The sequence below is a fragment of the Chelon labrosus genome, assembly GCF_963514085.1.
Source record: "Chelon labrosus genome assembly, chromosome: 15".
Lineage (NCBI taxonomy): Eukaryota > Metazoa > Chordata > Actinopteri > Mugiliformes > Mugilidae > Chelon > Chelon labrosus.
This window is the reverse complement of record NC_140348.1, coordinates 11,079,098-11,106,840: the sequence shown is the minus strand read 5'-3', so window position 1 is coordinate 11,106,840 and position 27,743 is coordinate 11,079,098. Positions and strand designations below refer to the sequence as shown.

At 41.0% G+C, this 27,743-nt stretch overlaps 3 protein-coding genes across 8 annotated transcripts in view; 2 read left to right on the top strand and 1 right to left on the bottom strand.

Annotated features, from left to right (window-relative positions):
• The window catches only part of rgs7a (regulator of G protein signaling 7a), a 47,285-nt gene extending 38,921 nt beyond the window's left edge, over window positions 1-8,364 (top strand). For 3 of the 6 annotated variants that reach the window (XM_084561872.1, XM_084561875.1, XM_084561871.1), the window contains 8 exons: window positions 471-545; window positions 707-805; window positions 1,101-1,162; window positions 1,636-1,746; window positions 1,875-2,000; window positions 5,761-5,947; window positions 6,221-6,310; window positions 7,620-8,364. In XM_084561872.1, the coding sequence (XP_084417998.1) occupies window positions 471-545; window positions 707-805; window positions 1,101-1,162; window positions 1,636-1,746; window positions 1,875-2,000; window positions 5,761-5,947; window positions 6,221-6,310; window positions 7,620-7,670 (801 nt within the window). In that variant the 3' untranslated portion in view covers window positions 7,671-8,364. Of the gene's footprint in view, window positions 1-470; window positions 546-706; window positions 806-1,100; window positions 1,163-1,635; window positions 1,747-1,874; window positions 2,001-5,760; window positions 5,948-6,220; window positions 6,311-7,322; window positions 7,360-7,619 lie in introns of all 6 variants that reach the window. The other 3 variants (XM_084561870.1, XM_084561873.1, XM_084561874.1) reach the window with 3 other exon arrangements.
• A 1,012-nt stretch (window positions 8,365-9,376) lies between these two features.
• On the top strand, window positions 9,377-15,824 carry LOC311500462 (gremlin-2-like). The gene is made up of 2 exons (XM_084561882.1): window positions 9,377-9,738; window positions 14,519-15,824. The coding sequence occupies exon 2, from the start codon at window positions 14,520-14,522 to the stop codon at window positions 15,096-15,098; it is 579 nt and encodes a 192-aa protein (XP_084418008.1). The 5' UTR covers window positions 9,377-9,738; window position 14,519; the 3' UTR covers window positions 15,099-15,824.
• A 162-nt stretch (window positions 15,825-15,986) lies between these two features.
• The window catches only part of fmn2a (formin 2a), a gene marked incomplete at its 5' end in the record, with an annotated part of 36,076 nt that continues 24,319 nt past the window's right edge, over window positions 15,987-27,743 (bottom strand). The window contains 10 exons of the mRNA XM_084561377.1: window positions 15,987-16,813; window positions 17,068-17,149; window positions 18,138-18,287; window positions 19,263-19,314; window positions 23,623-23,715; window positions 25,667-25,787; window positions 26,447-26,506; window positions 27,188-27,334; window positions 27,426-27,555; window positions 27,639-27,730. Coding sequence (XP_084417503.1) covers window positions 16,787-16,813; window positions 17,068-17,149; window positions 18,138-18,287; window positions 19,263-19,314; window positions 23,623-23,715; window positions 25,667-25,787; window positions 26,447-26,506; window positions 27,188-27,334; window positions 27,426-27,555; window positions 27,639-27,730 — 954 coding nt within the window. The 3' untranslated portion in view covers window positions 15,987-16,786. The remainder of the gene's footprint in view (window positions 16,814-17,067; window positions 17,150-18,137; window positions 18,288-19,262; window positions 19,315-23,622; window positions 23,716-25,666; window positions 25,788-26,446; window positions 26,507-27,187; window positions 27,335-27,425; window positions 27,556-27,638; window positions 27,731-27,743) is intronic.

Sequence of the window (27,743 nt, the reverse complement as noted above, 5' to 3'; positions counted from 1 at the left end):
CCTCTGCTGTATTTCTCCGAAAGCCACTGCTTCATGGTTAATTGGAAAATAACAAGTTCAATTTATGCGTCCTTGGAGCAACATAATCAATATTAATTCAAATTTCACAGTGATGTCGTCAAGCTACTTAGCTCTGTTCTTCTAGAAGAGACCTAGTTTAGACCACTTGTTCAATCAGCCTGTATTTGCACACTCTGATTTCCCGCTGGTTTACTTGTTTTGCTAGAACTGGCACATTCCATGTTTAATTAGCCGGCATCTGACACATTGTCCCGGAGACTACATAGAATCTCTTCACAGGGCCAGAAAGCATACTGGACCGGATTAACTGATCTGAATCTGAAAATAACTGCACCTTAATTTATTGGAGCACAGTGTGGATTGTACTCTAAAATAAGTGTATAATCAGTTTATGAAAATAGGCAGAATATTCGTGTGATTTGTTGATTTTCTCCTCACTCCTCTCACAGCCTGGATGTGTGAACACAACAGAAGTTGACATAAAGAAGTCCTCCAGAATGAAAAACCCCCACAAAACTAGAAAGGTACAGTACATTCTCCCACTTTCACATATTTCTGAGACATTATAGCACAATAAAACAGACATGAACAGGAGATAAGCATATCGCCCCTTCTTGTGCTTTTACGGCTATGACTAATGATACTTTTATTCTCTTTTTATGTTTTTTTTTGTGTGTTGTTTTAGTCTGTGTATGGGCTGCAGAATGATATCCGTACCCACAGCCCAACCCACACCCCCGCTCCAGAGGCCAAGCAGCCAACAGAAGAAGAACTACAGGAACAGGTGAGAGCTGCAGGCAGAGCTTAACAAAATCCATGATAAACAATAAGTAAATGCTCACACTTGGATTGGAGTTTTAGTTTATCGCCTTAGGTTCACCTCTCTTGGTATGAAATTGATTGCAGTAAGTTTTCTTTATTTGAACGTTTATTGTGCACATTATAGAACCTAAAGTGCACGGCTTAAGAAAACAACCTAAATAGCATGCATATGATGTATAAATATTCTTACACAGCAACAATTTCTTGTGAATTCATGCAGACTGCTGCATGCTCATTGTTCTCTGCTGTGGTTTCAGATCACCTTTTGGCAATTGCAATTAGACAGGCATCGACTGAAAATGTCCAAAGTCGCTGAGAGGTGAGCGATGTTCTCTGTGTCTTTATTCAGTTTAGCCATCGATCTGTTTATTGAGCCCTTAACCGACTAGCATGGCGTGGAATCAAGAACTAAGATGACCTTGAGGAGTGTTCGCGTGCAGACAATGCCTTCAGTTGTCGCTGATGACGTCAGATACAGGAGTGTCAGTTTATAATTTCTTTCCCTGAAAACAGAGACGCATTCAGCTAAGAGTTCTCTAACCTTGTGTCCAAATAATGGGCCAAACCCTCTTGTCAGACCGTATCTTACAGTTTAAGTATTTCCTCTCAAGAGAATTTCACTTCTGCTTTTGTCAGGCTAAAGGTTAGAAATAAACAGCCTATTCATGCTCACTGTGACAGAAAGGTGCAGGGCATACTTTCACCAGATGTGATAAGTGGACTGCAATATTCTTCAAATGTCCAGCGGTGATTCAGGTTGACATATTTCGTGCCCTCTCTGTTCCGCCTCAGTTTGCTGGGCTACACGGAGCAATATGTTGAATACGACCCCTTCCTCACGTCTCCAGACCCATCTAACCCCTGGATCTCAGATGACACCACGCTCTGGGAGCTCGAAGCCAGGTGTGTACATCGGAGAAAAAAAACCTATTCAGATATTTAGGTGGATACATAGCCCAATTGATGTATTTTTTTACAGCCACACATATTTGATCTGTGAAAGGTTCTTTGTGTTTTTCTGTCTCCTCTAGTAAGGAGCCAGGCCAGCAGAGGGTAAAGAGGTGGGCTTTTGGCATCGACGAGGTTCTCAAAGATCCTGTCGGGAGAGAGCAGTTCCTCAAGTTCCTGGAGTCTGAATTCAGCTCAGAGAATCTCAGGTAAATGAGTAAATACATGTTCTACGTACCAACATGCTCCAACAGTATTTATTACTGGTGATATTACTACTGTATATTGCCTGAATTAATTCATTAATTAGAAGTTTAACCTGACCTTAAAGCATCAATCTATATTTTTAGGCTGAGATTTTAACTTACTGCCATGTGAACTCTACAGTAACCATTCAAAGCATCACAAATAACTACTAACCATATATAATATATTATTGCCATTCTAGATTGATTAGTGTATTTAAAGACCTGTTAACAGTGGTAGAACAGCCATAAAGATCCATTGTCCAGAATACAACAATTAAGCATAGTATATACATTACATGACATATAAAGTTCAATTAAAATAAAAATATAAATAAAATCAATGGGGATTACACATCAAAAATGATGGGATGGGAAAAATAATAATTGTGCTGTGAATGTGAAAAATTGATGCAGAATATCTCCTTCCCTTCACAGCCTCTCACATTAAAATCCAACAAAGATGTTTCTGTGACTCTGTAAGGAACATTTCCTTTGACTGTCAGTTTGTCTTCATGCTCTCAAAGAAGCATCTTACATTCAGCTACAAATTTCTTTAATGAAGCTGGGATCACAGAGATCTGTCGATTCTTCAACGCCTTAAAAATAAAGTCTGGAACTTGAAGAAAAAACCTGAACAGTTCAAGAATCTGAATCTGACAAAACATTTTTGGAAGTTTTTGGAGCAAAAATAAGAGGAAACCTAAAATCTTTTAAAGTTAATCCATTAAAATATAAAAACATCTTCTGCCCTGAAAACTGTCCAAATATTTTCGCCATCCTGGCTAGAAAATGTTTGGTGTAATGGACCATAACAACTGATAAATCACTACAAATAATAGCTCCTTTCTGAGTGTCTTAATATTGATATATTTAGATCATCTACTTTTTATGCAACATGCATGCAGAATTTTAGCAAGTTTCACCTACATTATGAACATGGATGCTTGTTCAAAGGATGCTTAGTTTCTCACAAATTAATCATTTACACATGTAATATACACTGCCTGGTCAAAAAAAAGTCGCCGCCAAATAAATGGTCACCCACTCTAATATTTCGTTGGACCGCCTTTAGCTTTGATTACAGCATTCGCTGTGGCATTGTTTGCTTCTGCAATGTCACAAGATTTATTTCCATCCAGTGTTGCATTCATTTTTCACCAAGATCCTGTATTGATGATGGGAGAGTCTGACCACTGTGCAAAGCCTTCTCCAGCACATCCCAAAGATTCTCCCTAGCAAACTGAAACATATTTTTTTCCAGTTAGCCTCACTGATTAGCGGTTTTCTTAAGGCTACACAGCTGTTCAGTCCCAATCCCTTGAGTTCTCTTCATATTGTACATGTGGAAATGCTCCTACTTTCACTATTAAACATAGCCCTGAGTTCTACTGTTGTAACATTTAAGTGATCACCGTTCACGATCAGTCAGGATTTTTTTCTGACCACATTTCTTCCTCGAAGACGATGGTTCCCCATTATCCTTCCAGTTTTCAATAATGCATTGGACAGTTCTTAACCCAATTTTAGTAGTTTCTACAATCTCCTTAGATTTTTTCTCTGCTTGATGCATGCCAACGATTTGACCCTTCTCAAACAGACTAACATCGTTCCCACAACCACAGGATGTGTCTTTAAACATGGTTGTTCAAGAAATGAGAAGCTACTCATTACATCAGCTGGGGTTACATAACTTGTTGCCAGCTGAAAGATAATCACCCATGAAGTAATTATCCAATAGGAGGCTCGTACTTATTTGCTTAGTTAAATCCAGGTGGCGACTTTTTAATTTGGCCAGGCAGTGTATGATATATTCATTTTCAAAGCAGCAAGTGACTACAGGTAAATAAAAAGCAAATGTAACCCCTACAATTTAGTCTAGTGAAGGAATAAAATGAAATGGAAATGCTGACAGTATTGTAGTTGAGTAAATGTACGTATTTGCTTTCTGCCTGTAATCAGGCAAGATTACAGGATGCGTTTGGATTTGGAGTTTTATGGATTGTCAACCATAACTGCCACGTTTTTCTCCCAAACCTTTTGCAAACTTGAAACCACAGCCACTCTTTAACTCTAAAATACATGGCTTTAACTTTAGTGGAAGCACTGTTCTCTGTTCATACATGGGTTGACTCCATGTGACTGCGTGAACAGATATTTGTCGCCGCGAGGTGATTAATACAAGCACTCACACAGGAGGGAGTGTGGAGGATTCAATTCACACTTTCTCCCACCACGCACACATCCAAAGGAAATATTCACATACACTTTATGAAATACTCACAGAAACATGCAGTATGTGCATTGGTGGATAGAATGTAATAAGTCAGCTTTCTGTGATGCTCTAATGATCAGAGACATGATCAATAATATCTCCCTTGAATGGGCTTTTACAGTCTGTACCAATCACTCTCATAATCGTGCGTGTATATTCATACCAGCAACAATGAATCTTATTACCGGGGTCACTGAACCTTCCCATGCGTAAGACATAACCACGAGTCACATTAAATATTGATATTAGGGGTAAAATTAATCAAAGCAGGGGTAGCTGGTGGGTGCAGGGTTTTACAATATGCAGCACTGGATAGAATAACACAGCAACATTATGTGAATCAATGTATTCATGGTAACAGGAACACAGCAGAGCATTAAAGATGCATACAAACAGCTAAATATGAACAGAGTAACCAGTGTGCAGGACGGCTCCTCTGCTCCCTCTGATGGTACATGCCGGCATTGTTCCTGCCCAGACCTGGCAATTGGGTCACTTTAATTAAAGTCTCGGCATCACTGCAGAGGAATCTCTTAATAAAGAGTGAAATCATTCCTGTTACTGTGTTATATTCCTCACAGTGTGTTCATTTTTTTCTTATTCTCTGTGATGACAAGATGATATAACACATTTCTCAGTGAGTGTGATATGTGCAAAATAAAAAGGGTTGCTCCTAAAAGGAATTATTATTGGAAATGATTTTCTGGTGCAGAGGAAATCGGCAGTGCACACCCTGCTTCTACGGAAATATGTAATTTTTGGACTCATTTGACTTCTGACTTCTGAAAATCTACCAGTTCAGTAAGGAGAGATCATTTCATAAAAAGCGACTTCATGAAGCAGTCACCAAATGAATATACTAGTAGATAGGGACAGGACCTCTAGTGGTGGACCAGATAGGCTGATGGAGACTTAAGTTCAGATGGCCCAGACAACGTGGATGAGGTGGAGATGGGGAAGAGAGCTGCACAACAGGCAGTCTGAAAGGCAGAGCGAGAGAACTGCAATGAATTTAAAGAACGGGTCCTTGGGACTGGCTGGCTTGCAGAATATTGGCCATAAAGTTGGAATAAAATATTTTTTTTACCTCTTCTCATGAAAGGATTGTGACAGTGTGATTTATTCTTGATAGATAAAGTACATATCTTCTCAAAACTTTATTGATCAGTCTCTTCCAAACATATAACTGATGTGTATAAATAGTGAAAAAAAAAAAAAATGTAACTGAAAACCAAATTATTCCAACTTTTTATGCACTGAAACTGCAAATGGAGTTTGACAAGTAGCCCAAATAGAACATGGAGGCATAGCTAAAAATGTCCAGGACTGGTTCCAGTGTGGATCCATGTGGGCTTTTATTTTACGACTTCAAGTTAATGAACTGTCATCCATCTGTTTTACGCTATTTTATGAACAGACAACAATCATGCTGTAAACTTCGGTTTGCAGGTTCTGGCTAGCAGTCCAAGAACTAAAGAAGCGTCCCATTAGAGAAGTTCCTACTCGGGTTCAGGAGATCTGGCAGGAGTTTCTGGCCCCCGGGGCACCCAGTGCCATAAACGTGGACTCCAAGAGCTACGACAAAACCACCCAGAATGTCAAAGATCCCGGACGCTACGCCTTTGAGGATGCACAGGTGAGTGATTGTTCAACATCAAATGATATGGATGCTTTAAATCATGTGCACAGCTAACCTGTGCGGTACAATGTAAACTGAGTATAAGCTCGTAAAATTTCAGTCTTCTCCAGAATGTTACTAGTTATTTAAACTCTGCATACTCCGACGTCTCTGCTCACGCCAGCTCTGTCTGGGAGATCAGTGAAATATTTCCTGATTTCAATTTAACACAGTGTGTTACCTGTCTAATTAGTTTATGCTCTGTTTTCACGTTATGCGTTTCTGCAACAGGAACACATCTACAAGTTGATGAAGAGTGATTCTTACAGCCGTTTCATCCGTTCCAGTGCCTACCAGGAATTATTACAGGCCAAGAAGAAGGTAAAAAAAAAAATGAAATAAATAAAAACTTAGAATAAAGTTTTAGTTTGAAATCAAATGAGATGCAGAGCAGTATATGTAGGTGGCAGTGCATGCTTGTTGCCTGAGTTTATACATATTCTGACTCTTCAGGCTCGGTGATGCTGAAATGTGCCCTCCTGGCACACACAGTCACGCCTTTTCAAAGACTGTTAAATCCCACTTTAAGCCCATTCTCAGTAATCTGTCCACATTCAAATTAGGTGTGGAAATTGAGCTGCTGTTGCACTCACTTGTATAAGTTTATATAGCTATTTCTGACCACCAATGAGCAAAAGAATTAGAGATCGTTTTGGTACTTGCCAAAGTAAAACTAACATGTCATCTAACAACTCACAATTTCAAAACAACCGCATTAAAATTGAGTTTCTGTCCCTTTTAGTTGCGGTTTGGTCTGCACTAACTCCAATAAACAAAGGCTAATCTGTGACATTTTTCCCAGTGGATTTTGATGTTAAAACAACATGTTGTTGTCTGTGTTTAGACCAAATGAGAGTTTTATGCAGATTCAAGTATATGTGCCCCACAAGAATGTGAATCTGGAGTGGATTTAAATCTCCTGGATACAGTGGTGCGTGTGGTCGCTTAAACGTACAAACCAGGTCAAGCCAGAAAACGAAATGGCAACCACATTTCAGCAATAGAGAGAGTGAAGTCAGCCTCTTTACAGAACCAGTTTCAGGTGTGGTTGGCGAAGCAGAGGCCGCCATAACGTGACAAATAATTCAGAATTACCTACTCTGTCTCACACCTCCTACACTCCAAGCCCCAGCCCGCCATTCTGGCAAAGAAGATTCAAATATTATAGCTGAGGTTTATTTGAAAAGAAGAAACTGCTAAAGCTATATCAGTTTGTGGGTGTATCTAATGTTTGTTTTCCTTTCCTATGATGTCAATGTACAGAATATAATCCTCTGTAGGGTCATTTTTTTTTTTAATTATTTGTATTACTGTGTCTATTTTGTCTCCACAGAAAAGTAAGAACTTGTTCTGAAGGCTCTTGCACCCAGGTAATGTACAGTATAAAATTATGTGTACTATACATTGCAATTTGGTGATAGACACGCAAATGATACAGAATATAGTTAGTGTTGCATTAAATCTGAACACTTCATGCATTCCAAAATGTGCAATTCCAGAAACAAACCCATGGTTGCTTTTAGTATTAATTGACAGTGTATTTATTGCCCACATTTTCTTCCCACTGACATGTTTGACTCATTCTCTTTCCCACCTTTCTGTTCTGTCTTCATTTCTCTTCTCTCAGCAGGGGAAACTACTGGCATCCAAGAGATTGACCAGTCTTGTGCCATCATGCTAAAATCAATGCCATCTCTCTCTCTGGGACATGGAGAGGGGGACCACGTCATCTCCTCATCGTCATTGTCTGTCATCTGCTCTTGGCTTAGCCGGATGACGAGCCAAGCCATCCGTTCGTCTGTTGTCCACAGGATGTTGCATGTCCACGGAGAGGATGTTCCTTCTTCTTCTCTCCTCTTTCAGTACCTGATATATTTCCAGTATTCTCAGAAAGGAGGCACTGCAGAACTCCTGAGGACACTAACAGACTGTCGAGATGAAAAAAAAGTCCCATCCAGTGTTCCAGTCCTTGAACTGATGGACCGGAGCCCCCTCTCTCACTTCCAGCTGAAACAAATGATGTCAGAGAGATAAAAAAAAGAAAAAAAGAAAAAAACGACAAAAAATGACAAAAACATGTAGAAAAAAAATATAAAACGACAGCTTAAACTGATAAATCTAACCAATGTCATCGCTTTACATGATCTGAGGTCACAGATACTTTGTCTCGCTATGGGAAGTGTTGTGCAGAATGAATATACAATATATATATATATACATATATATGATGATGATTATTATTATTATTTATCGTGCATTTATTTTGCTTTGCATTATTTTATTGCACTACAATAATTAGCACATATGGTTTTCATTGCACCTGTAAAGTCACATTGAAATTTACGAAAATGCTGTCTCCTGTCTTACGTAGAACATAATTCTTTGTTATTCTCTCCTGCATTTATTTTTATACCATATTTAAAGACACTTTTACTTACTTGTATTATTAAAGTTGGCCCTCTATCTGTTACTGTGGACTGAACATGTTTTTTTTTTTTTACTTTTGGACACACAATGTGTCAGCATAGCAAGAAGTAAAAGCATTCGTTCCAGGGGGTTAAAATAAACCATGGACTATACATGCTTTCCACCACTAGAGGGTGATAAATTATTTCTTACGGACTACTTTCCACAACCAGGGACTACTTGAAACAGATCAGCAAAATGCACCACGGTACACTGCAGACAAATGAAGTTTTGTCATGCAAAAGTGTCATCATCCTCTAGTGTGCTGAAAGGGTTATTGTCCTGTCTTTACTCATCTGAGGTTTTGCAGGCTCTGTTGTTGTTGTTGTTGATGTTTCAGCTCTTTGAAGGCTGAAGCGACTGTCAGTGTTTTCAGTCACTCTGCCCAGTGGTCAGCTTAGCAAGAGCCACAGAGCAGACAAACATCATTGTCTGAGCTGCATCAAGGAATGCGAATTGTGGCATTTTTCAAAGCGCGCTGTTAGTATGTCTGGGTACGTGATGATTTATGGATTGGAGGTTATGAGTTGTAATGTGATGTGGTCGCGTCGCCAATGAGAGGGGGATAATTTAGGGGGGTTTGTAGGAGATCAATGAGTCTTCACAGTCTTGCCCTTCATTGTCCACGATGATAAAATCTCGTCCGCTTCCTAAAAATCTAAATTTCAAACAGAAGGGGAGAAAAAGAGTTGAAAAAAATGAATATAGAGAAAAAGCTGTCATTGTGATCTGTTCGATATGTCATGAATGGGTGGGTAAATATCAACACGCAAGGAGAGACAGGCAACGGGGGAGAGAGACTTAAATACAAGAAGTGAAGCTTGGTTTGATTCACACAATGACCAGGGCCAATAGGAAAAACCCTCCCAGTCTTGAGGAGGGAAGGGGGTGGTGGGGATTCAAACTAAGGCAGGCTTTACAGTGACTCAAACACTTTCAAAGACAGACTGCAGACAGTCTCCACAGCACTAAGATATGGGCTTACTGTGACTGAACTCTGGAGCTTCTCTCTTAAACCTTAAACCAAACAGACTTGGAAGAGAAAATTAGACTCAGAGAGAAAGTAAGAAGAGATACAACTTGTCAAGGAGGATGGAAAGCTGAGCGTGTCCAACACTTTTGAGTTTTTAGTGGGTAAAAAAAGGACAAGCCTGAGGATACTACAGATTATGTTGCCATGGAAACCAAAACCTGGAAGCGGACGCAAGGACCACTGAAGTCTGACAATCTCCCTTGACTGCATCCTTGACACATCACTGTCCTACTGCACGCCGTGGTGAGAGGTACACAGACCATATTTTACGCTTCCCTGTGATAGCAGCTTGTTTACAGTTCAGACTTAATTTAGGATTTAAAAGCAAATTAAAGTTAAAATAACTTTGCAGAGATGAATTTGATCGTCAGCTAGCATAGGAAATGCCTTGCAGTATCTCCAAATTAAAACCATCTCATTGAAGAAAGTCTTTGATGAAAGATGATACACGAGGGCACATGCACACACTTAAATGGTTGAAACTTCATTTTAAATAACACAAAAGCATAATGATTAATGCTTCGAAGAGGGACTTCTTTTGCAGCACACGGGAGGAAGTGGTGAATATACTGAGAGTGCAACTGTAATTTTATGGACTTACTGTGAAAAGAGGGGCTCAGTGAGTTGCTGGTTCGACAAATCCCACGTGAGTGTGAGACTGAGTGACTCAGTGAGTCTCTGAATGACTCAGTGCAGAACCATGTAATTGGAACAGGAGTAGTTCTACAGCTCTTGAGTATTTCAGCCAGCAGTGATGGTTTGATTCCCACTGGGGCCACCCATTGTAAAAATATACACCTTCCAGGCACTGTGAAGTGTCCTGGATAAAAGTGTCTACTAAATGACTATAATTAGTGGCTGGAGGTTCCAGGTAATTAGTGTTGTGAGTGAGAGAATTAGCGAGTGATGACAGTACGTTGTACTGCTCTCCTCGGTGAGATTAGGAGTCCGTTTAGATTTTCCACTGAATATGAAGAAAGAGAATGACATAATGTTAATAGTAAACCTGTATTATGTGTGTACAAAATAATCTCTATCCTTTTTCTCTCCGTGTTCTTTTGTACAGGTGTTTGTTCTTGCGTGTGTGTGTGTGTGCAGAGCCATGTGTGTGTGCAAGTGTGTCCAGGTTGGTGTGTGAACCTGTGTGTGTGTGTTCCCAGGGTATGCGTGCGGTGAATGGTGGAGAGTTTGCCTTCTTATCCTGCTTACAGCTCCGGTGACTGCACCACCTTGTACAATCTGCTCTGATGTCAAAGAGGATTTAGCACATGGACACATTGTGGGTTCTTTAGCAACAGAAAACACTTCACTGTAAGCCCCTACAGATAGTAAAACTGGTTTTGATGGAAACCTTAGCAGCTATGTGAACACGTGAGGGAAAGTGGATTAAAACGGGAGAACACGGCATTTCGGCTGATGGCGGAAGCACGACTTAAAAGAACTGCTTTAAACCCTGCAACCTAAAGTGGCCTGCTCGTGTGGCCTGCTAGTGTGGCATACAATCCTAACTCATGCCAAAACTAGACACCAAATCTCAAGATTTACATCGCAAACATCCCTTGAGTCATTAGTAAAGCCATAAAAGTTCATGGCGCCTTGGAAGCATTGTTTGACCTTTGAGAGGAAATAAAAGCAGAAAACTGTGCCAGTTCAGGTGCAAATAGAAGACAGTGTTAATCGCTGCAGCAGATCTGGAGTGAGAACCCGTCCACTATCCCAGCTTCTCTAATTGCCCTCCACTAAAGCACTTTATGTTGTAGAGGCGAGTTGTTGCCGTACATTATTGCCAGTACTTAGCTTGGAAAGCATTATATCTGGGCTGCTAGTCATTATCAAGATGGATTGTGGTGACAAATGGCGGCCCAAACTGCCTAAAGCAGCCTCCTGGCAATGTTGGCGTTAGACGCATTTACACAGCAAAGCCCCCAAAAGGAACCCCCCAACCCCCAACTGTTAATGAGCCAACAACCGAGCACAGTTTGGGAAAATGCAATCCGCAAATGCAGATAATGACATGGTTCCTCTTTGTGTAATTGGCTCCAAGTGAAAACATTTCATTTACCTCTCTTTCCCTCGTTCTCTCCTTATACCCTGTGTGTGTGTGCGAGTTTGTCTGTGTGTGTGTGTGTTTCTGCACGCACGTGTGTGGTCACTTACGTGTGTGCGTGTGCTTGCACGCGGCCGTCCGTGTGTGATTGAGGTTTGAGCTGCACGGTGAATTAAATGCAGTTCTACTGTAATTAACTGCACTTACCAGTCTCTGTATGAGACTTTCTGACGCACCAATAATTGAGGCATCAGGTTTTGTTTGTTTTAACCTGCCTTTGAAGACACGCTGGGAAGATGTTTCACATGGTTTCGTGGAAGCACATCTGTGTGTACAAATTTGAAAGTCTTGAAAGGATTCTAGTGTCTAGTCGACGACAGAATATCTGGAATATCAAACTGTTCAGCAGCTAGGCTCAAGATTTTCGTGACTAATTTTGTTTTTCATTTCACTTTGAGAAAAATGCCCCATTGTTATTCAGACAGAAAACATTACCATGGTATTATCATGCCATTCTGAAAAACAAAACATAACAAGTTCCCACTGATGATAATAGTTGTTTTCAGAAAAAGGCTTGTGTCTAGCTCAGCAGTCTCTCTGGTATTTGTTTCTGGTATTTGTAATTTCATTAGAGGTTTCAATTTTGGAACCAAGGTCTGCCACAGTTCAGTGAAGCATATTCAAAGTATTTGTGGTTCTGGTAAAATATAAAGCTGTGTTTGTGGACAGTATTAGTGTGTTAGCAGACGGAAAGGTCCGGTTCAGTTATGTCTCAGCATTAACACGCAAAACCACAGTCTCCTTCCGTCTCCAATGCTATGTGACGATTAGTGCTGAGTGTCAAGGAAAGACGGACAGACAGAGTGACAGAGAGGGACAAACGGAGAGAAGAAATAAAGAGTCCAACAGCTTGTGAGGGGATGTGCAATTATGAAAGGAGGGTTTGTATTGTGCATGACATGGTTTTGTTTCCCAGTAGGTCATCTGTCCCAAATCCCACCTTCTCTTCAACCCCTTTCTTTCTGTCTTCCAAACCCCAACCATTAACCACCCACCCATCCACCTCAGTGTGCCCCCTAAAGCCCCTGAATCCCTTTTCCAAAAAAACTCAATTTGTCTTGGTGTAGAGATTGATGAGGATAGTTTGGCCAGGCCGGCACTATCATACTTAGCTGAGTTTAGGGATGGAGAGGAAGCGCTGCTGACTGCATAGGCCGTCTGTCATGCCCTATGTACACAGTCGGTCGGGCTATCCAACTGTGGCTCCCCGTAGTTAGGGGGTGCCCATTTAACAGACTCATAGCAGGAGAACAAGGAAACAGAGAACAAGAGCTTGCACACAGAAGCAGAGACAGACCCCCTGACCAGGGGTTCATGCACTCACATTCACAGTCAGCAGGAATGATATGGTGCAACCAAAGACAAATGAGACTGTGTTATACGTGGAAGGAAGATCACTTGAAGATGGAGTGGGGTCAAGACTCCCTGATGCAGTAGGTGGTGGAAGGACCCAGCAGGAGACCATGGTTTAGTTATTCTAACCTTATGACGGGCGTGCACGGGTATGTGCACTGGCTTGGGTGTATGCAAAAATGTGTGCCTATAGAAGCAGCATCTGCAGATCTGATCTGCAGTTTGCATTCAATGAATTACGTTTGAGGAGCTATGGTTTGCAAAAATAATAATTATAATTATATGTAGGTTCACGCAAAGTGCATTAGTCTTCTAAACTACCGCACATTATATCAACAATACGCTTGATCTAATTTCTTCTAGTTTAATCTCTTAATGAAGAAAACAAAAGCTGATTCAAGTTTTTGCACGAGGAAACATTAAAAAAATACAATTCATCTACTGTGTCTGTGTAACTCCAACATCTGGCTTGCAGTCTGGATAGAATTCATACATACAGTGTATCTGTATGTATGAATGGACAAACAGATGTTGTCTAGCTTATGGCCAGTGCTTCTGAGACAAGATATACAAACCTGAGTGCTTGCGCAGCTCAGACAGAACTGCCGTGACCTCAGGGTCAAGGGCCGGAAAAAAAACAGGCGAAAAACAAAGTGGATTATGATAAAGTAATTTGTTCCATATCAGTGTGAGCTACAGGTCCTGGAAAGAAAGAAAAGGAACATACAAATTTGCACAGCAAAGAAGAGTCTGTGAAAAGTAGCAGCCAATGGCCTTGAGGCAGTTTGGTTCTCTGTCAGGATTTCTGACTTGATGTCATGCAATGCTTGTCAAGAGCAACATCTGCTGAAAAGATGCTTGAGTGATGGTCAAAAATGTGCTGGCGCAAAAACTGACAGCATGCACATAGACAGATACTCCATTATGAAAGATCATGAGATGCTTTCTCCAGATCTTACTATCTTCTGGTGCTAGAATTATGGTGATTATAGACACCATGGGTCACTCTCAGTTCAGTTTTCTCCATAGTATATCACATAAGAGTACAAGAGTGGACTCCCAAAGGGAACCGTACAGTTCCCCAACTCTTCCCCTAATAACATGCAGATGGGCCTCTCTAATGCCTGTTTACATATCTGCGGCGTAATTCATGACTAAAGTAAGCAAAGCCCTAATTATTTTACCCAGCGACGGGACCAATAAAATCAACTTCCCCTTCTCGTTATGGGTGTTTAAGAGTATCCTTTGATGGCAGGACTTTGTTTATTTTTGGAAGAGTTGCGTAGCCGAGAGGAAAGCAAATAGAAGTAATGACACAGAGATGCTGACAAATGGGGGCCTTGGTGATGGATACATTTTCTCAATGATGCCTGGAAGGCTCTACTGTGAAGGTGGTTCATCATGAATGCACACTTTTGCACAAAATGCAAACATAATTGTCAATCTTAAAATCATGTTAAAGATTGTGTGACTCCCATGCATCATCTCAGCTTCAGTGTTAATAATCTTAGTTATGCTAAAATCATTCTTTTCTCTTGTATTCTATAGTAAAGTGTCTTTCTTCTTGTAGGATGCTGTGGAGAATAACTATCCCCGTCATACTGGCTGGGGTGCTTTGCATCACAGCAGAGTCAAAAAGGTCCCGGCCCCAGGGATCCATCCCATCCCCGTACAAGACCAAAGGGAACCTGTCTGCGGAACGTCACCATCGGCTATTGCAGCAGAAACCAGAGGTGCTATCATCGAGCCGGGAGGCCTTGGTTGTGACGGAGCGCCGTTACCTCCGCAGAGACTGGTGCAAGACCCAACCCCTCCGTCAGACAGTCAGTGAGGAGGGCTGCCGCAGCCGCACTGTGGTCAACCGTTTTTGCTACGGCCAGTGCAACTCCTTCTACATCCCACGCCACATGGGCCCCAGCTCGGGTCAGGGACAGAACCGAGGCCAGGCGTCCGGCTCTGGAAGAAAAAACCACAACAAAGCCCAGGAGCCATTTCAGTCCTGCTCCTTCTGCAGGCCACATCGCATCACACAGCTCACAGTGCAGCTAGACTGCCCAGACCTGCAGCCCCCCTTCAGACACCGTAAGGTGCAGAGGGTCAAGCAGTGTCGCTGCATGTCTGTGGATGTAGGTGGCCATGGGAAACTGTGAAGGACTTGATTTGGAATGGCATCGTGTGTGCTGTCAGAGGCCAAAATCTACAAATTCTGCCAAACGAGGACTGGTTTTAAGTGGACCTATTCTGCATCTTGTACATATAACGGCTTGTCCTCCAATAAAATGACATGAAACATGGATCGGATATTAAACAAAGACTCAGTATTGATTTAATTAGCTAGCTCCCATGTTGACGTGTCAGTGGCGTTGTTAAAGAATGATTCAAGTGCAAGAGATGACAACAATAGAGCTGCCGATGTTTAATCATGAACATGTTTTTCATCCCCTTTCATTCAGAATGAAAGGGACACTGGGGAAGACCATGCTAATAATGCAGTGTCTTTAAAAACTATGGTGTAGTAATAGTGCAAACACTTTTTTTGTATTATGAGATGTAGATCTGCAATAATGACACAGTTTGCCGGTATGGGTTTGCATTGTTTTACAAGGATTTTTTTCTGTTATACTTTATCTTTTCCACAAGTTCAAGGATGTCTCAAGTTGATGTCAAGGAAAGGACTTCAAAAAAACATCAAGCAACACAGCAATGACCAGTGGCACTCACCTGCTTGGACACAAACCTGGCTGTCTACTGTACATTTGCCACAAATATACTAGCCAATAGGAAAACATACTGCAGCATGTGTAATGGAGGTGCAATGCAATATATACAGTATATGTATTTTATGTATGTGTGTAAGTATGTATGTTAAAAGTATATTAAATCTATTTCATATAAAAAAAATGTGTACACAGTTCATTCGATCTATAACCGGACAAATAAAATGATATACAGAAAATGTTCAGTAAAATCAAGACTTCTTTTAAAATTAAGTTTTCTTTTATTCAATAAATATATTTTTTTCATAGTCAAAGGTATCCAATCAAAACATATTGCACATGAAAGACAAATCACATCATCTTGCTCACTCTCTCACAAGACAAAACTAACTGCATAGGATTTTGTTTAAACAAAGCACACCGATAATACTGTCGAACAAAACAATAGTAGGAATTCACACCGTTTACGTACACGTGGCTTTTTGGCATTAATACAAAACATTAAAACACAAAAAGAGGAGGTCCTGCGTGTAAAACATGTGAATAATTATCACTAAGTTCCGAAAAACAATTGATGAAACTTTAAACAAAAGCAAATGTTTCAGCCTGTGCAAAACAGGTTTTTCTTCTTTACGTGCTCCACTGAATTACAGATGATATGTCTCCAAAACAAGCTCTGTTGTACATCATTCGTTCACCCCACCTACTAACCAATAAGGCACATTCTTTTTAGAGAAATTTTAGAAAAGTGTGTGCTTTTTCACCGTAATCAGAGATGTAAAGAGCTTCATAGAAAACTGCACTGTAAAAGAAAAAAAGGCTACATACAGGTTATAAAATACTGATAAAGCTTGGATATGGAGTAGTGCTACAAATATCCAGTAATCATTTTCTGAAAAATGGCTAAACTGGGTGGGATTAAAAGGGTTACTCCGCTTTTGAGCCACATAGATTATATCCACTTTGAACCAGCTCACAATAAACAACAGCTTTGAACCAACCGAAAACATATACTAGAGGCAAATGTACGTTAAAAATGACTGATGAGTCATGCCAGATTGTACTAACAGCGCTTGTGCAATAGGTTTGGTGATGATGACTTTCCATCCTCTTCAGAAGCTTCAGATCTTCTGGCCCAGCTTTGCTTTCTGTGGAATTGAAGCAACAGGTCGAAGTTATTTACAGCTGGCAGCACTGGCACTCATCCTAATATGTTACGGTAAGAGCCGGGGGTGTTGCTTTGTAACACTCCTACAAACATTTGTAATAAATAGGTGAGTCTGTTAAGTGAGGAGACAGTTCGCATCAGAAGAAGAAACAAGCGGGCAAGTACTGCTAGAATTAAAATAGCTGATTAAAAACATATGAGAGTATAGAGTGGCAAAACCATGAAAAGACATACTATTCCAGTTGCATGTTTGGGTTTCACATTGTAGGAAGCTTTCTCCCTGGCTTGTTTGAAGCTCTCTTCGGCCATTTTGACCCTGAAAAAAATAAATTAATCAACAAATAAAAGTCAAGCAATAATCACTGGTCATCCTACACTCATTGACACAGCACAAACTCACAATTTCTCCATAAAAACGGAAGAGACAGTGCAAAAAAGTCATGCTTGAACCGTTGAGCCTATGGTCATGTGGTATTTGAACACAATGATTTTGGTTTGTCAAAGGGCCAGTCCATTCCACTCCGAAATGAGTCACTCTGGTTCAGCGCTGCACAGAGAGAGCCAGCAATGTCACTACTCCTTTGTGCTATAAAAAGAAAAATGATCAGCGTGTTGGCACTGAGTGAGCACAACAATTTACTCCAACAGGCTTGCATCCTGTCTCTTCTCATTACATGTGTGTGCCAGCGCCTCACGTTGGCGTGTCCGCACGGCACAGGTGACGATTAATATTGATTGTTTCTCTGGAGTTTAACAGGAAAACCAGCAGAGAGAGAGAGAGAGAGAGCTGGGATGATTGCTGATGGCAAAGGGCAAAGAGTTAATGCTTTCAAATTTGTTTTTATACTTTCCTACTGAACAAGCAAACCCTGTGACATTTTGCTTTTCTTGCAAATACATTATCGCAATTCAATCTTCATTGGAAATAACGGACCAATTTGTCTTTTGTTGACATATGTAGAGATATCTTTGTATTCATCAAATCACTGGAAGCTAACTGGATGCTGCATGTGTTCTTTTCATTACTGGGGTGAGGACAAAGATTTGGGTCATTTGCCCTCTTTTCCCTTCATGAATTTGAATGAATCTGATAGGATCTTCAGTGAACACGAGATGTACTGCAAGTTATTAATGGTTCGGAAACTTAAGCTCGAGGAAAATTCGAAATGTAGGAACATCTGTAATGGCATTTTAAGGGTCAGAAAGTGGTTCCCAAAGAGTTTCAAGTGTCCTGTCAGAGGGAGGTATCTGTATCAAGTAAAATGTCATGTTCTGAAATGGGAAACTTCCTGTCCTATTCTCACCGTTCCTGTAACATCAGCTTGTTCTGTTTCTTCCACTGGTCTTTAAAATCTGTGGAGAACTCGTGCCAAATGGAGAAGAATGTGTTGGGAGAGACTTCTTTCTCTCCTGCCTTGGGTTTAACCGAGAAGGACACGCTTAACTCCAAGAAGCTGAGGACAGAGAACAAAAACATTACTTCAAGACCAAAGTATTACAACATGAGATTACAGAAACCTACACCGATTGTTGTGAAACCTGGCAGCTCTATGCAAATATGCAAAATATGAAAGTTAATCTTGGAATAATATGCTTTTTCAGAGGTTTAATAGCAGAGCAACATGAAAAAAGCCCAAACCAATGTTGACCGTGCATTTCAGTGAACAGTGAACACAAAATGCAATAACTGCCACAAAGCATTTGGCTCCTTTTTTTTTTTTTGTACCGCCTAACTTCTGGGAAAAGAGCTAATATCCATCTCATGCGAGTGTTTTTCTTTATCTCCTCTCCCTGCTAAAGCGCAAAGCTCTATGTAAGTTTGTGTACACATGCATGCGCATACTATATTGCGGTGCGTGATGAAAGAGCGGAAAGAAAAAAAAAAGATGTATGACGAAGAGACAAAGACGGATCAAGCTAAAAGAATGCATGCATATTGCAGCGGATGACACGTGTTAAAGTGTTAAATGTGGTGGCCATTCGCAGTGGATCAATATAGTGGACAGGTTGGGGTCTCTTTGTTTGGAGTGTGCTATAGGAACACATTCCTAGCCAGCAGTAACAGAAGCCTGGAGCCATGGCTGTCTACTCTCGCTCCACTTAGATAAACAACACAGACACCGCATAGGGGGCCTCCCGTCTACCGAAGGCCTGGCAGGCCGGCCTGCACCTTCCATGTAACTGAAGGAACTAGGAGTCATAAATATTGACAAAGCCGCAAGATTATATTTCTACACAGCAGTGAGAATATTATCACTTCAAACTGTATTGGATTGCATTGTCCTTTACTTTCAAATTCACAACTGCGATCGCCGCTTTGATACTTGAGAAAAGACCAAATGTGAACCCGTGAAACGGAACAGAAGTGGCGGCATTTTTTAAAGGGGAAATGCTGCAGGAAAATGTTTAAACACTGAGAAAGCTCTTACATCTTCTGAGTGTCTGCCAGCTCCTTCTCCTGTGTTTCCAGTTCAGTTTTGGCTGTAAAGGAGATTAATTTGAAAGTGCATTAGCAAATACAAGATTAAAGCATCTCCGGAAGAAAATAAATCTTTCATCCACAGTGCGAATTGTATATACAGGAGGATCCAAGATGTCACCATTACTTAACTCAACAGTCATCTTCAGGGTTAGCCCTGTGCCACCAGGTTGTTAAGTGTCGGATTGTCGGCTATTGCACAACTGACAAATGAGCAGCGCAGATTGCAGAACAAGTGCTTCTTTGTGCAGTGCTACTTCAGATGGAGACAGATGACTGAGAGTGCATGAGTGTGCATGTTTGTGTGCGAGTGTGTGTGAGGTGTCAAGAGGCTAAAAGAGACAGCAACAGAGTCAGAAAACTGGGAGTTGGACGCCACGGTGCACGTCAGAATCCAGCAGACCACAACACTTATCTCAGCGTGCCATCAGAATCGTTTCTGACTGTGTTGTGAATTATGATACAAGAGAAATGCAGTGAAATGTGAATGTGAAATGCCTTGGTCAGAAAGATGCCACAGATTTGTAGTTATCCAATTTCACATCCACGGGCTGATTTTTCAGCAGTCGATCCAGCTGTGTTTCTTAGCTGGCCTACATCTTTGCTGCTGCTGCTGCTGTTGCTGCTTAACTGTCAAACGGTTGGACATTAAATTCTATCCCAGACAGCATCTCTGTCCCCTCAAGGTCAGTAATCAGTAAGCTGCTGCCTCAAACTGTCAAATGATCAGGAAAGACCTATAGCGTCCACACAGCTTTCCAGGACAGACGTGATATTAGATGGGACAGAGAATCTTTCCTGGCGCAAATCTGAGTTCTGATCTTATCCTGGGAATATCTGGTTGCTATGTGTAATTGAAGCCAGAGCCATATCTGAAGCTCTCAGACAAACTGGCTGAGCACTACCACTTCAGAGTAATCACTCTGTAGCCAGCTATCATGTCTCTGTGTTCTGATGGCTCATCAATAAATGATAACAAAATGATTAAGTAATATGAATGGGGCTTGTTGGAATCTTAACATCAGGGCGGTGCAAGGTGCTCTGAACAAAAACTACTACTACTTCTTCTTCAGATCCTAATTTGTCATAACACTGATTTAAAATCTGTTTTCACAAAAAACAAATATTTAAAATGATTCAATATCAGTTCAGTATGTCTGTACTTGTGATGACAGGAGGACAATGTGAGAAAGACAAAGTGTTTCAGCCAAATAAAAGATGAAAACATATCAATCATTTGTTATTTACTCCTTATGTGGTTCAACATGTCTTAATACGCAATATTAAATATTAACATGGTATACATAAGCATGAAAAGCTGCAGTTTCATAATGATTTAACCATAATGGTCTACATGAGAGTCATAGCTGGTAGAAAATATAGCTAAAATTTGACATCATCTTACTGCTAATCTGTACGTCCATCAGAAACAGATTATCACATGGCCGGTGCTCTCTCGCTAGTCATACTGACTCCATCAAAGGCCTGCATGCATGAGAATTTGTGAAGCGAGCGGAGAAAATCGAGCTAGACCAAACAGCCAAGCTCCAACAAGTCCGCTCCCACTGTTATTCTGTGGTTAGTTTCATGGTCAGAAAATAAACAAAAGCGGTTTCAACTGTGGAGCCAGAAACAGTTTAACCCCAGGCTTTTTAGAAATTACAGAAATAACAAAAATAAGACGTTCGGCTGTTGTTCTTTTTTTTTTTTTTTTTTTTAAACCGCTGCAGCAAGAGGAACCCCAAGAATCCCGTTTGGATCCCTCCGAGTCACATGTCCATCTTCCAGTGCTTACATTTTGCTCTCAGAGGAAAAACCTCATCATTTGCATCAAAGAGAGGGCTCCCATATTTCTCTCAAACACACAGCGACAGAGAGAGAGTGAAAGGAAAAATAAAGGGGAGAGGTGGAAATGGGAGAGATGCTTTCATCTGCAGACTTCCTTTAAAATGGACAGTGAGCATTACTGCTGAAGAACATATGCTACGTATTATAGTCTCATTTGAATACAAAAGCAGTTGGAGAGAGGCCTGCGAGCCGGGTCCTTCAGGAAGATTGGTCACAGTCAACTGAACGTGCCCAGGGTCAACGCCAGTGCTACGTAAAGAATGACAATTGGCTTGTTATGTTAAAACAAGCATATAAAGCTAAGTCACGTTTGAAGTGAACCACAATATCCCAATATTGTAGTAGTTGTCAGATTATGGATACAAAAGCTTGACTGTATGACACCTGGTGGACATGACAGATAAACACAATTACATTTTCAGTGGATTTTTACACTCCGGCCAAAAATGTAGTAGTAGTCTACTGCAGATGGAAATATCTCACCAACTACGGCAAACAAATTTTGTTTCATAGACACGGTGCTCAGAGAAGGAATTCTCAGGACTTTGGTGAACCGCGGATTTTTCATCCAATGTTTCTAGCAGTTTTAATTTTCCAGTCAAATATCTCAACATCTGCTTGATGTACTGGCACAAACCTTTTCATCTCGTGCCACCACGAGGGTGGCATATGTGTTTTTGAGTGGAGTCTAGACGACTGTTGTATACGGCAGGGAAATTTGTTGAAGACATTTGTGTACGCTCCAGGATAAATTGTAAAGACTCGTCAGTGGTGATTGTCTGATGTTTTCATATTGCTCCAGCGCTAGTTCAAAGTTCCAACAAGATTCAGCCTCGGTTGTAATTTGTGTTTGGTTCTAATTAAATAATAACTCAGTGCTTGTAACATGCTAAACTAAGACAACAAACATGGTAACTGCCCAAAATCTGCGGGCAGATTCCTGACTTTAGCACAAAGCAGCCTGTGCCACTGTTACAGACTTAGAGCATATCTGGAGACTCTACTCTTACAGGAACAAAAACGTAAAATCAAAGAGGAAGTGCTTATCATTTTTCAATCAATCTGACATCATCGTAACCCTTAATATCCCTCTTAGTAAACACTTAGACGTAAAGGGTTATTTGAGGAGTGAAGAAATAGTTAGAAGAAAGAGAGGAGTGGTCAAGCGGCAAACAGGGTGTTTCTGTCAAGACTCTAAAAGGAGCAAAAAAAAACTTGTGTAGAATGGTAAACGATCTGCACTTATAAAGCACTTTAATTTCCAGCCCTTCAAAGCACTTAACAAATGTGTCTCATTCACACACATACACACTCACACATCAGGGATGCAGCAGCTGCCATGTAGGCGCTGGCCTGACATTGAGAGGCTCTAATACTATGGAGTGCTTTATTTGCATTACCGCCAATACTACGGACCACTCTCGCACTGCTGAATTTGTTCATTTGGTTTTATGCAGTACTCTGTATGTTGTACTGTACTCTACTAAAACGAGTATTTGCAATCACCATTCCCATTTTTATACATAGCTAGTCTACAGTTATTGAACTGAGCCAGTGTGTACACTTGCTGTATGCCTGAATGACAATAAAATCCATCTGCCACCTGAGCTGCAGCCAAACTGGTAAAATAAAGCAGCGCAGCAACTGAAGAAAAGAAAAACTGAAAACAAAAGAATGTGGGCAGATATACAAAAGTAAGAAGAAGTCACTCCTCCCTGCAATCAATTTACTGGGCGACATGACAGCTTCAGTGTCAGCCATCCTAAATCCTCCTTTGAGGAAGAGAAAATGTGCTTGTTTTGTGAAAGAGATATCATAATAAGAAAAGGGGGGGAAAAAAAACAGCTCCCAAGTGCAGTCAATCAGTCAAAACACACACGGAAACTTGAAACAATAGCAGTGAGTTATTCAATAAAACCTGGAACAAACAGACGTCCCCGTGGAGGCAAAGCCGAGAGAACATTTGTGCTGGATTTGTGCTGGTGCGTTGAGCAGAAAACTGCATTAAACAGATCTGAAATGTGTCTGCGGACATCGACAAGTCACATCTTTCTGACTGGAGAGCCGCTTCTCATACACGATATGCTGAGGGTGTATCGGCACAGAGAACTTTTTTGCAACAGAAGGGATAATCTATTTGCCTCTTTAAGTTTTAACCCCTCGTTTAAACAGACTTTTCCAGTGTCATCAACATAATATACTACAGGCCAAGGCTGGCAATATCTAATTTTATTTGTTTCTTGTGTTTTAAGTTCCTCAGTGTGTTCCAAAAAACTGTCAGCAGCAGTTTATGGTACTCACAATACAATATAGTCCCTATGTTTGGAGTAATAATTTAATATTTCATCAACAGTACGGCTTACAATGCATCAATCGTTGGCTATGAAGAAAACAGTTTGTGGTTAATTTTCGTTGAACATTTCACAGTGACAATCTTGAAAGGCATCAGAGAATAAGCTCACCTCGATTCAGAAATTCATCCATCTTGTCCTTGAAGGGTTGCAGGTTTTCTTCAGAGGACAACTTGCAAACTTTCTCTGTTTCAGCTAAGCATGCTGCAAAAAACAAAACAAGGAATGATCATGAGCAGAGCGGAAAAAAAGTCTTCCACAACAATATCTTATTGACCATGTGGGTTGTAATTACATTCTCTGCAGTGTACCTCAGCCTGGCTGAGCTTGCTTTGATAAATGTCTACTGGATTTGTGCTGAATAAGTGTCTGCAAAGACATAATGACCCATAATGACTAATAAGGTACCCCTAGGAACCAGGAAGGCTTGCGCTGTGATCCCGGGAGAAACTTATCGTCACGCTCTATCTGCAAGCATAACAGATACACAAGCTCAGCTCAAGGCCTTAGAGGTGGAGAGGCCAAGAAACGCTTAAGGGAACAGGGGGTCAGGACCTGGTAAGGGGTAATTCATAGACCATATGGTACCTCAATGAAAAAGGTACACAGCTCTTACTCTCTGCACTGTGTTACTTGTTGATGTCCTTCAGGCCAGCCAAGGCCATTTCTTCACCGCCTACCTATCGGAACCCCCCTCTGGGAACTGTCATCGAAGCCCATGTCTGTTAGAGCACTCAGCCGGCTGTGCTAGGTAATGAAGAGGTCTGCAGGTATAGCATGTGATGATGTATTTATGTATGGCCACAATGTGCCACTGCCGCAGGGGTCGAGAGTCTGTTTCCCCCGTGAGCAACTCCATCTTTATGAATTGCAAATAATGAACAGCCTAAAGAATCATTATGGCAGAGGAAAAACAATATTTGGCAACACGGTTCAGGCACCTGATTGGTTTAGCAGCAAAGATACATAAAACATGATAGAGAACAGACCAGGTTTAGGGAATTGTCGATCAGGCTGCGAGCACACAAACTCACACATACGAACTCACACGTTTGCAGAAAAATACACAAGTCGTTTTTTTACCACCTGCAGGCACTTCAACCTTTGGAAAGTGTTCAGAGCGCTGAGAGACTTGAGACAGAGAAATGAATGTGTGTATTTCCTAAGTCCCTCATTCATTAGGACGCTTTTCACTCAAGCAATCAGTTTGGGCTGTGAAGGATCATCCAGTTTCCAGATTCATTCCTTCACATGTCTCTATAGGCCTCTTTTAATTAATGTATTTACTCTTTAATAGCAAAAGCGTGAAATAATCCTCTTGTCACATGACTCTAGTTTTATTGTCTTTAGACTTTGTTGAGGGATTACAAATCCTTCCTTTGTCCCTACCTAATGTCAAGAACATGGTCATGATGTTAGTTAGCTAGTTAGATAGGATATGTAATAACTACGACCGGTTAGTGTAGCCATGGGAAGTTATGTAATGCATGCACTCTGTATATTAGATCAGGAACTTATTGAACAAATGACTAATGAATAATTTACAGTCACAGAGTCAAACCTAATCCATCTATGAATCATTTTTAGGATCCCCAGAGGCAAACAGATGACGCACAACACACACAAACACATGCAGATATATTCTGAAATTATCTTCAAAACAACTCATTGCATTGTTCTGGAGTTGCAGGTCAGAGAGGCGATTCAGACCTCAAGGAAAGTCTCTTCCAGTTCAGCTGATGAACCTTTGATAGTGCACACAGGTAGTGGAAGTTTCTTGACCGTGCCCCGTTGATATTTTGATCTCTATTTCATGAGGACAGTAAAGGCCCGCCAGGTCCAACAGGAGTCTACATCTGACAAGTCACATCTGCTTCTAGTTAGCTCGTCTGTACGACAAACAGATGCTATCTTTCTGTTGAACCGCCTCTACGATCCAAACATGACCATAGCTGGTCAGATTTGGAAATTTATTCTCTGTTGTGCAAGATATGTGCTTTATATGTGCCATATAAAGATTTATGGATGCAACCTGGCATAATTTTCTGGTTTTGGAACAAGCCAGTTTACAAGCGCTTTGTAAATATACAGTTTAAAAAGCTGTGGGAACGCTTGAAAAGAAGGAAAATTGCGGAATGTAGGTTGAAGACCGTACCGTTGAGGTCTTTCCTCAACTTGCGGAGATCTCTTTGAAAGTCGTCAAACTTCATCTGGGAGGCCTGGAAAAGGTCCTGGGGCTCAGGCAGAGGGTAGACACATGTCTCTTTGCCAGCATCCTGGTGAAGGACAGCACACGTAAATGCGCAAAAACACATCATGCAAAAACACACACACCAGAATGTCAAAGTCAATTTTCTTCAAATAGGAGAGGGCCTCTCTGTACTGTACACACCAGGCAAGTTTGAGGTTCAGAGACCTACATGTACTTATCAGTAGTCCAAATATCCCAAAGAAGACATGGCTGAAACTGCAGCAGATAATGACCATTAAGCTCAACGCAGAAAGTACATGTCAGTTCTCTCCATCAGAGTTACTACAAGGCCATTATGAGCGCTACAGCCATGTCATGCAGGTTGATTTTGGCAAGCTGCACTACTGAGTTCATCTCATCTGGAGAACTTAATTATTTACACTAGCGCTCCTTTGGATGCTGTGCCAATGAACAGACTGCAGGTTTGAATGAAGCCAGACCAAAGCGGAGCAAGAGCGGGAGATGAAGAGTGAAAGACAGAAGGCGAATTATAAGGGTGAGCCAGAAAAAGAGAGAGATTTGTTTCTGCTGCAAATGAGGAAAGGGAAAATAAATAATTTGATAAAGGATAAGCCATGGTATCCTCTGGCAAGAGGGGAGATGAAAAGAGAGCTCTGGAAAGATTTCTAAGCAAATCAGACTAAAACAGAAAAGTGATTCAAATAAACAGGAACCAAAACATACCTCATCAAAGTGCCTTAGATAGTAAGCAACGATGTAGGACAAAAGACTCTGGGAGTTATCCTGAAAGAAAGAAAAAGTACCAAATAAATAAACCTAAATCCCTTTATTTATTAATTTAATCATTTTGGAGCAGGACGTTTTAATTTGCACGGGCCAAACAAGTATAGAGAAAGCGCCTTTAGAAGTCGAGAATAAATCATGACATCGGACGAGCAATACAACAAAACACAACTGTGCTGGAGCGGCTGTCATAACTCAGAGTTGGTGGAAAGTTTGATGTTCTTTATGGATACCTTACTCTGTCCACCACCTCAAAAACACAAACCACTGTGTCCTTATATGGCAGTGCCAAGGGCACGCTGAGCACTTTGTGATACTGAATCACAACTGTAAACAGAATAGTCTCGCCTTTAAATCTGCGCTGCCATGGACCTCATGTTTGGCGCCAATGAGAGTCATTTAAAAACCCTAGACTCTCAAATCCAGGCTCAACCATATCTGGGACAATTTAATAAAACTAGAATCTAGAAAAACACTTTGAGTCACCACCCTCTTGACTGCATTTCATTGTATAATATAAATTAGAAAATGAAACTGTGTTTGTGTAGGTGTTCTTATATTACACAGGCTTGCCCCACTTATTTCACATTACTCCGGTCCTTCCAGTTTGCTTGTGAATAACACCTCCGCTCTTGTAAAGTGAGCGATGTTTGCTTTTCCTCCTGTAACACACATACTCACACTGCTTTTAACGTCCTTCAGTTTTGGCAGAATGTCCAAGGTGAAGCCATCAGCTTGCCCTCGAGACCGATTACCTCCGTTCATGAAGTTGCCAAAAGCCAGAACCAGGCCAAGCACCTGCAACACACACTTACCACTCTGGAGAGACTGGCGTAGACGCACAAATGAGATGAGGATATGAAGGTTAAACTGAGTGACATGAAATTAAATAAAAAGGAGCAGAAGAACAGCAGCTCACCTTGCAGACTCTCTGGAGGATTTCTACTTTGCGCAGGACTGAGGTGATACATTCGTGGAAGGTCGACTGAAAAAGGATGCAGAACACCCGTTCCGAAAAATTGGGGATTTGTGATAACTGGTACAGAAACCTGAAAGGACAAGAGTGCCTTAATAAATCTCTTTAATGACAAGACATGTAATAATTTATTCAGAAGGTGGGTTTGGCTCTTACTGTTCTGGCTTGTCCAGTGGCTTGGCATCCTCCTTGTCTTTGGCTGACTTAATGTGCTTTTTAATGCTATCCATCTCATCATGTTGAGCTCTCTGTCAAATTAAA

Coding starts and splice junctions, on each gene's coding strand:
- LOC311500462 (XM_084561882.1), top strand. CDS start 14,520: ATGCTGTGGAGAATAACTATCCCCGTCATACTGGCTGGGGTGCTTTGC.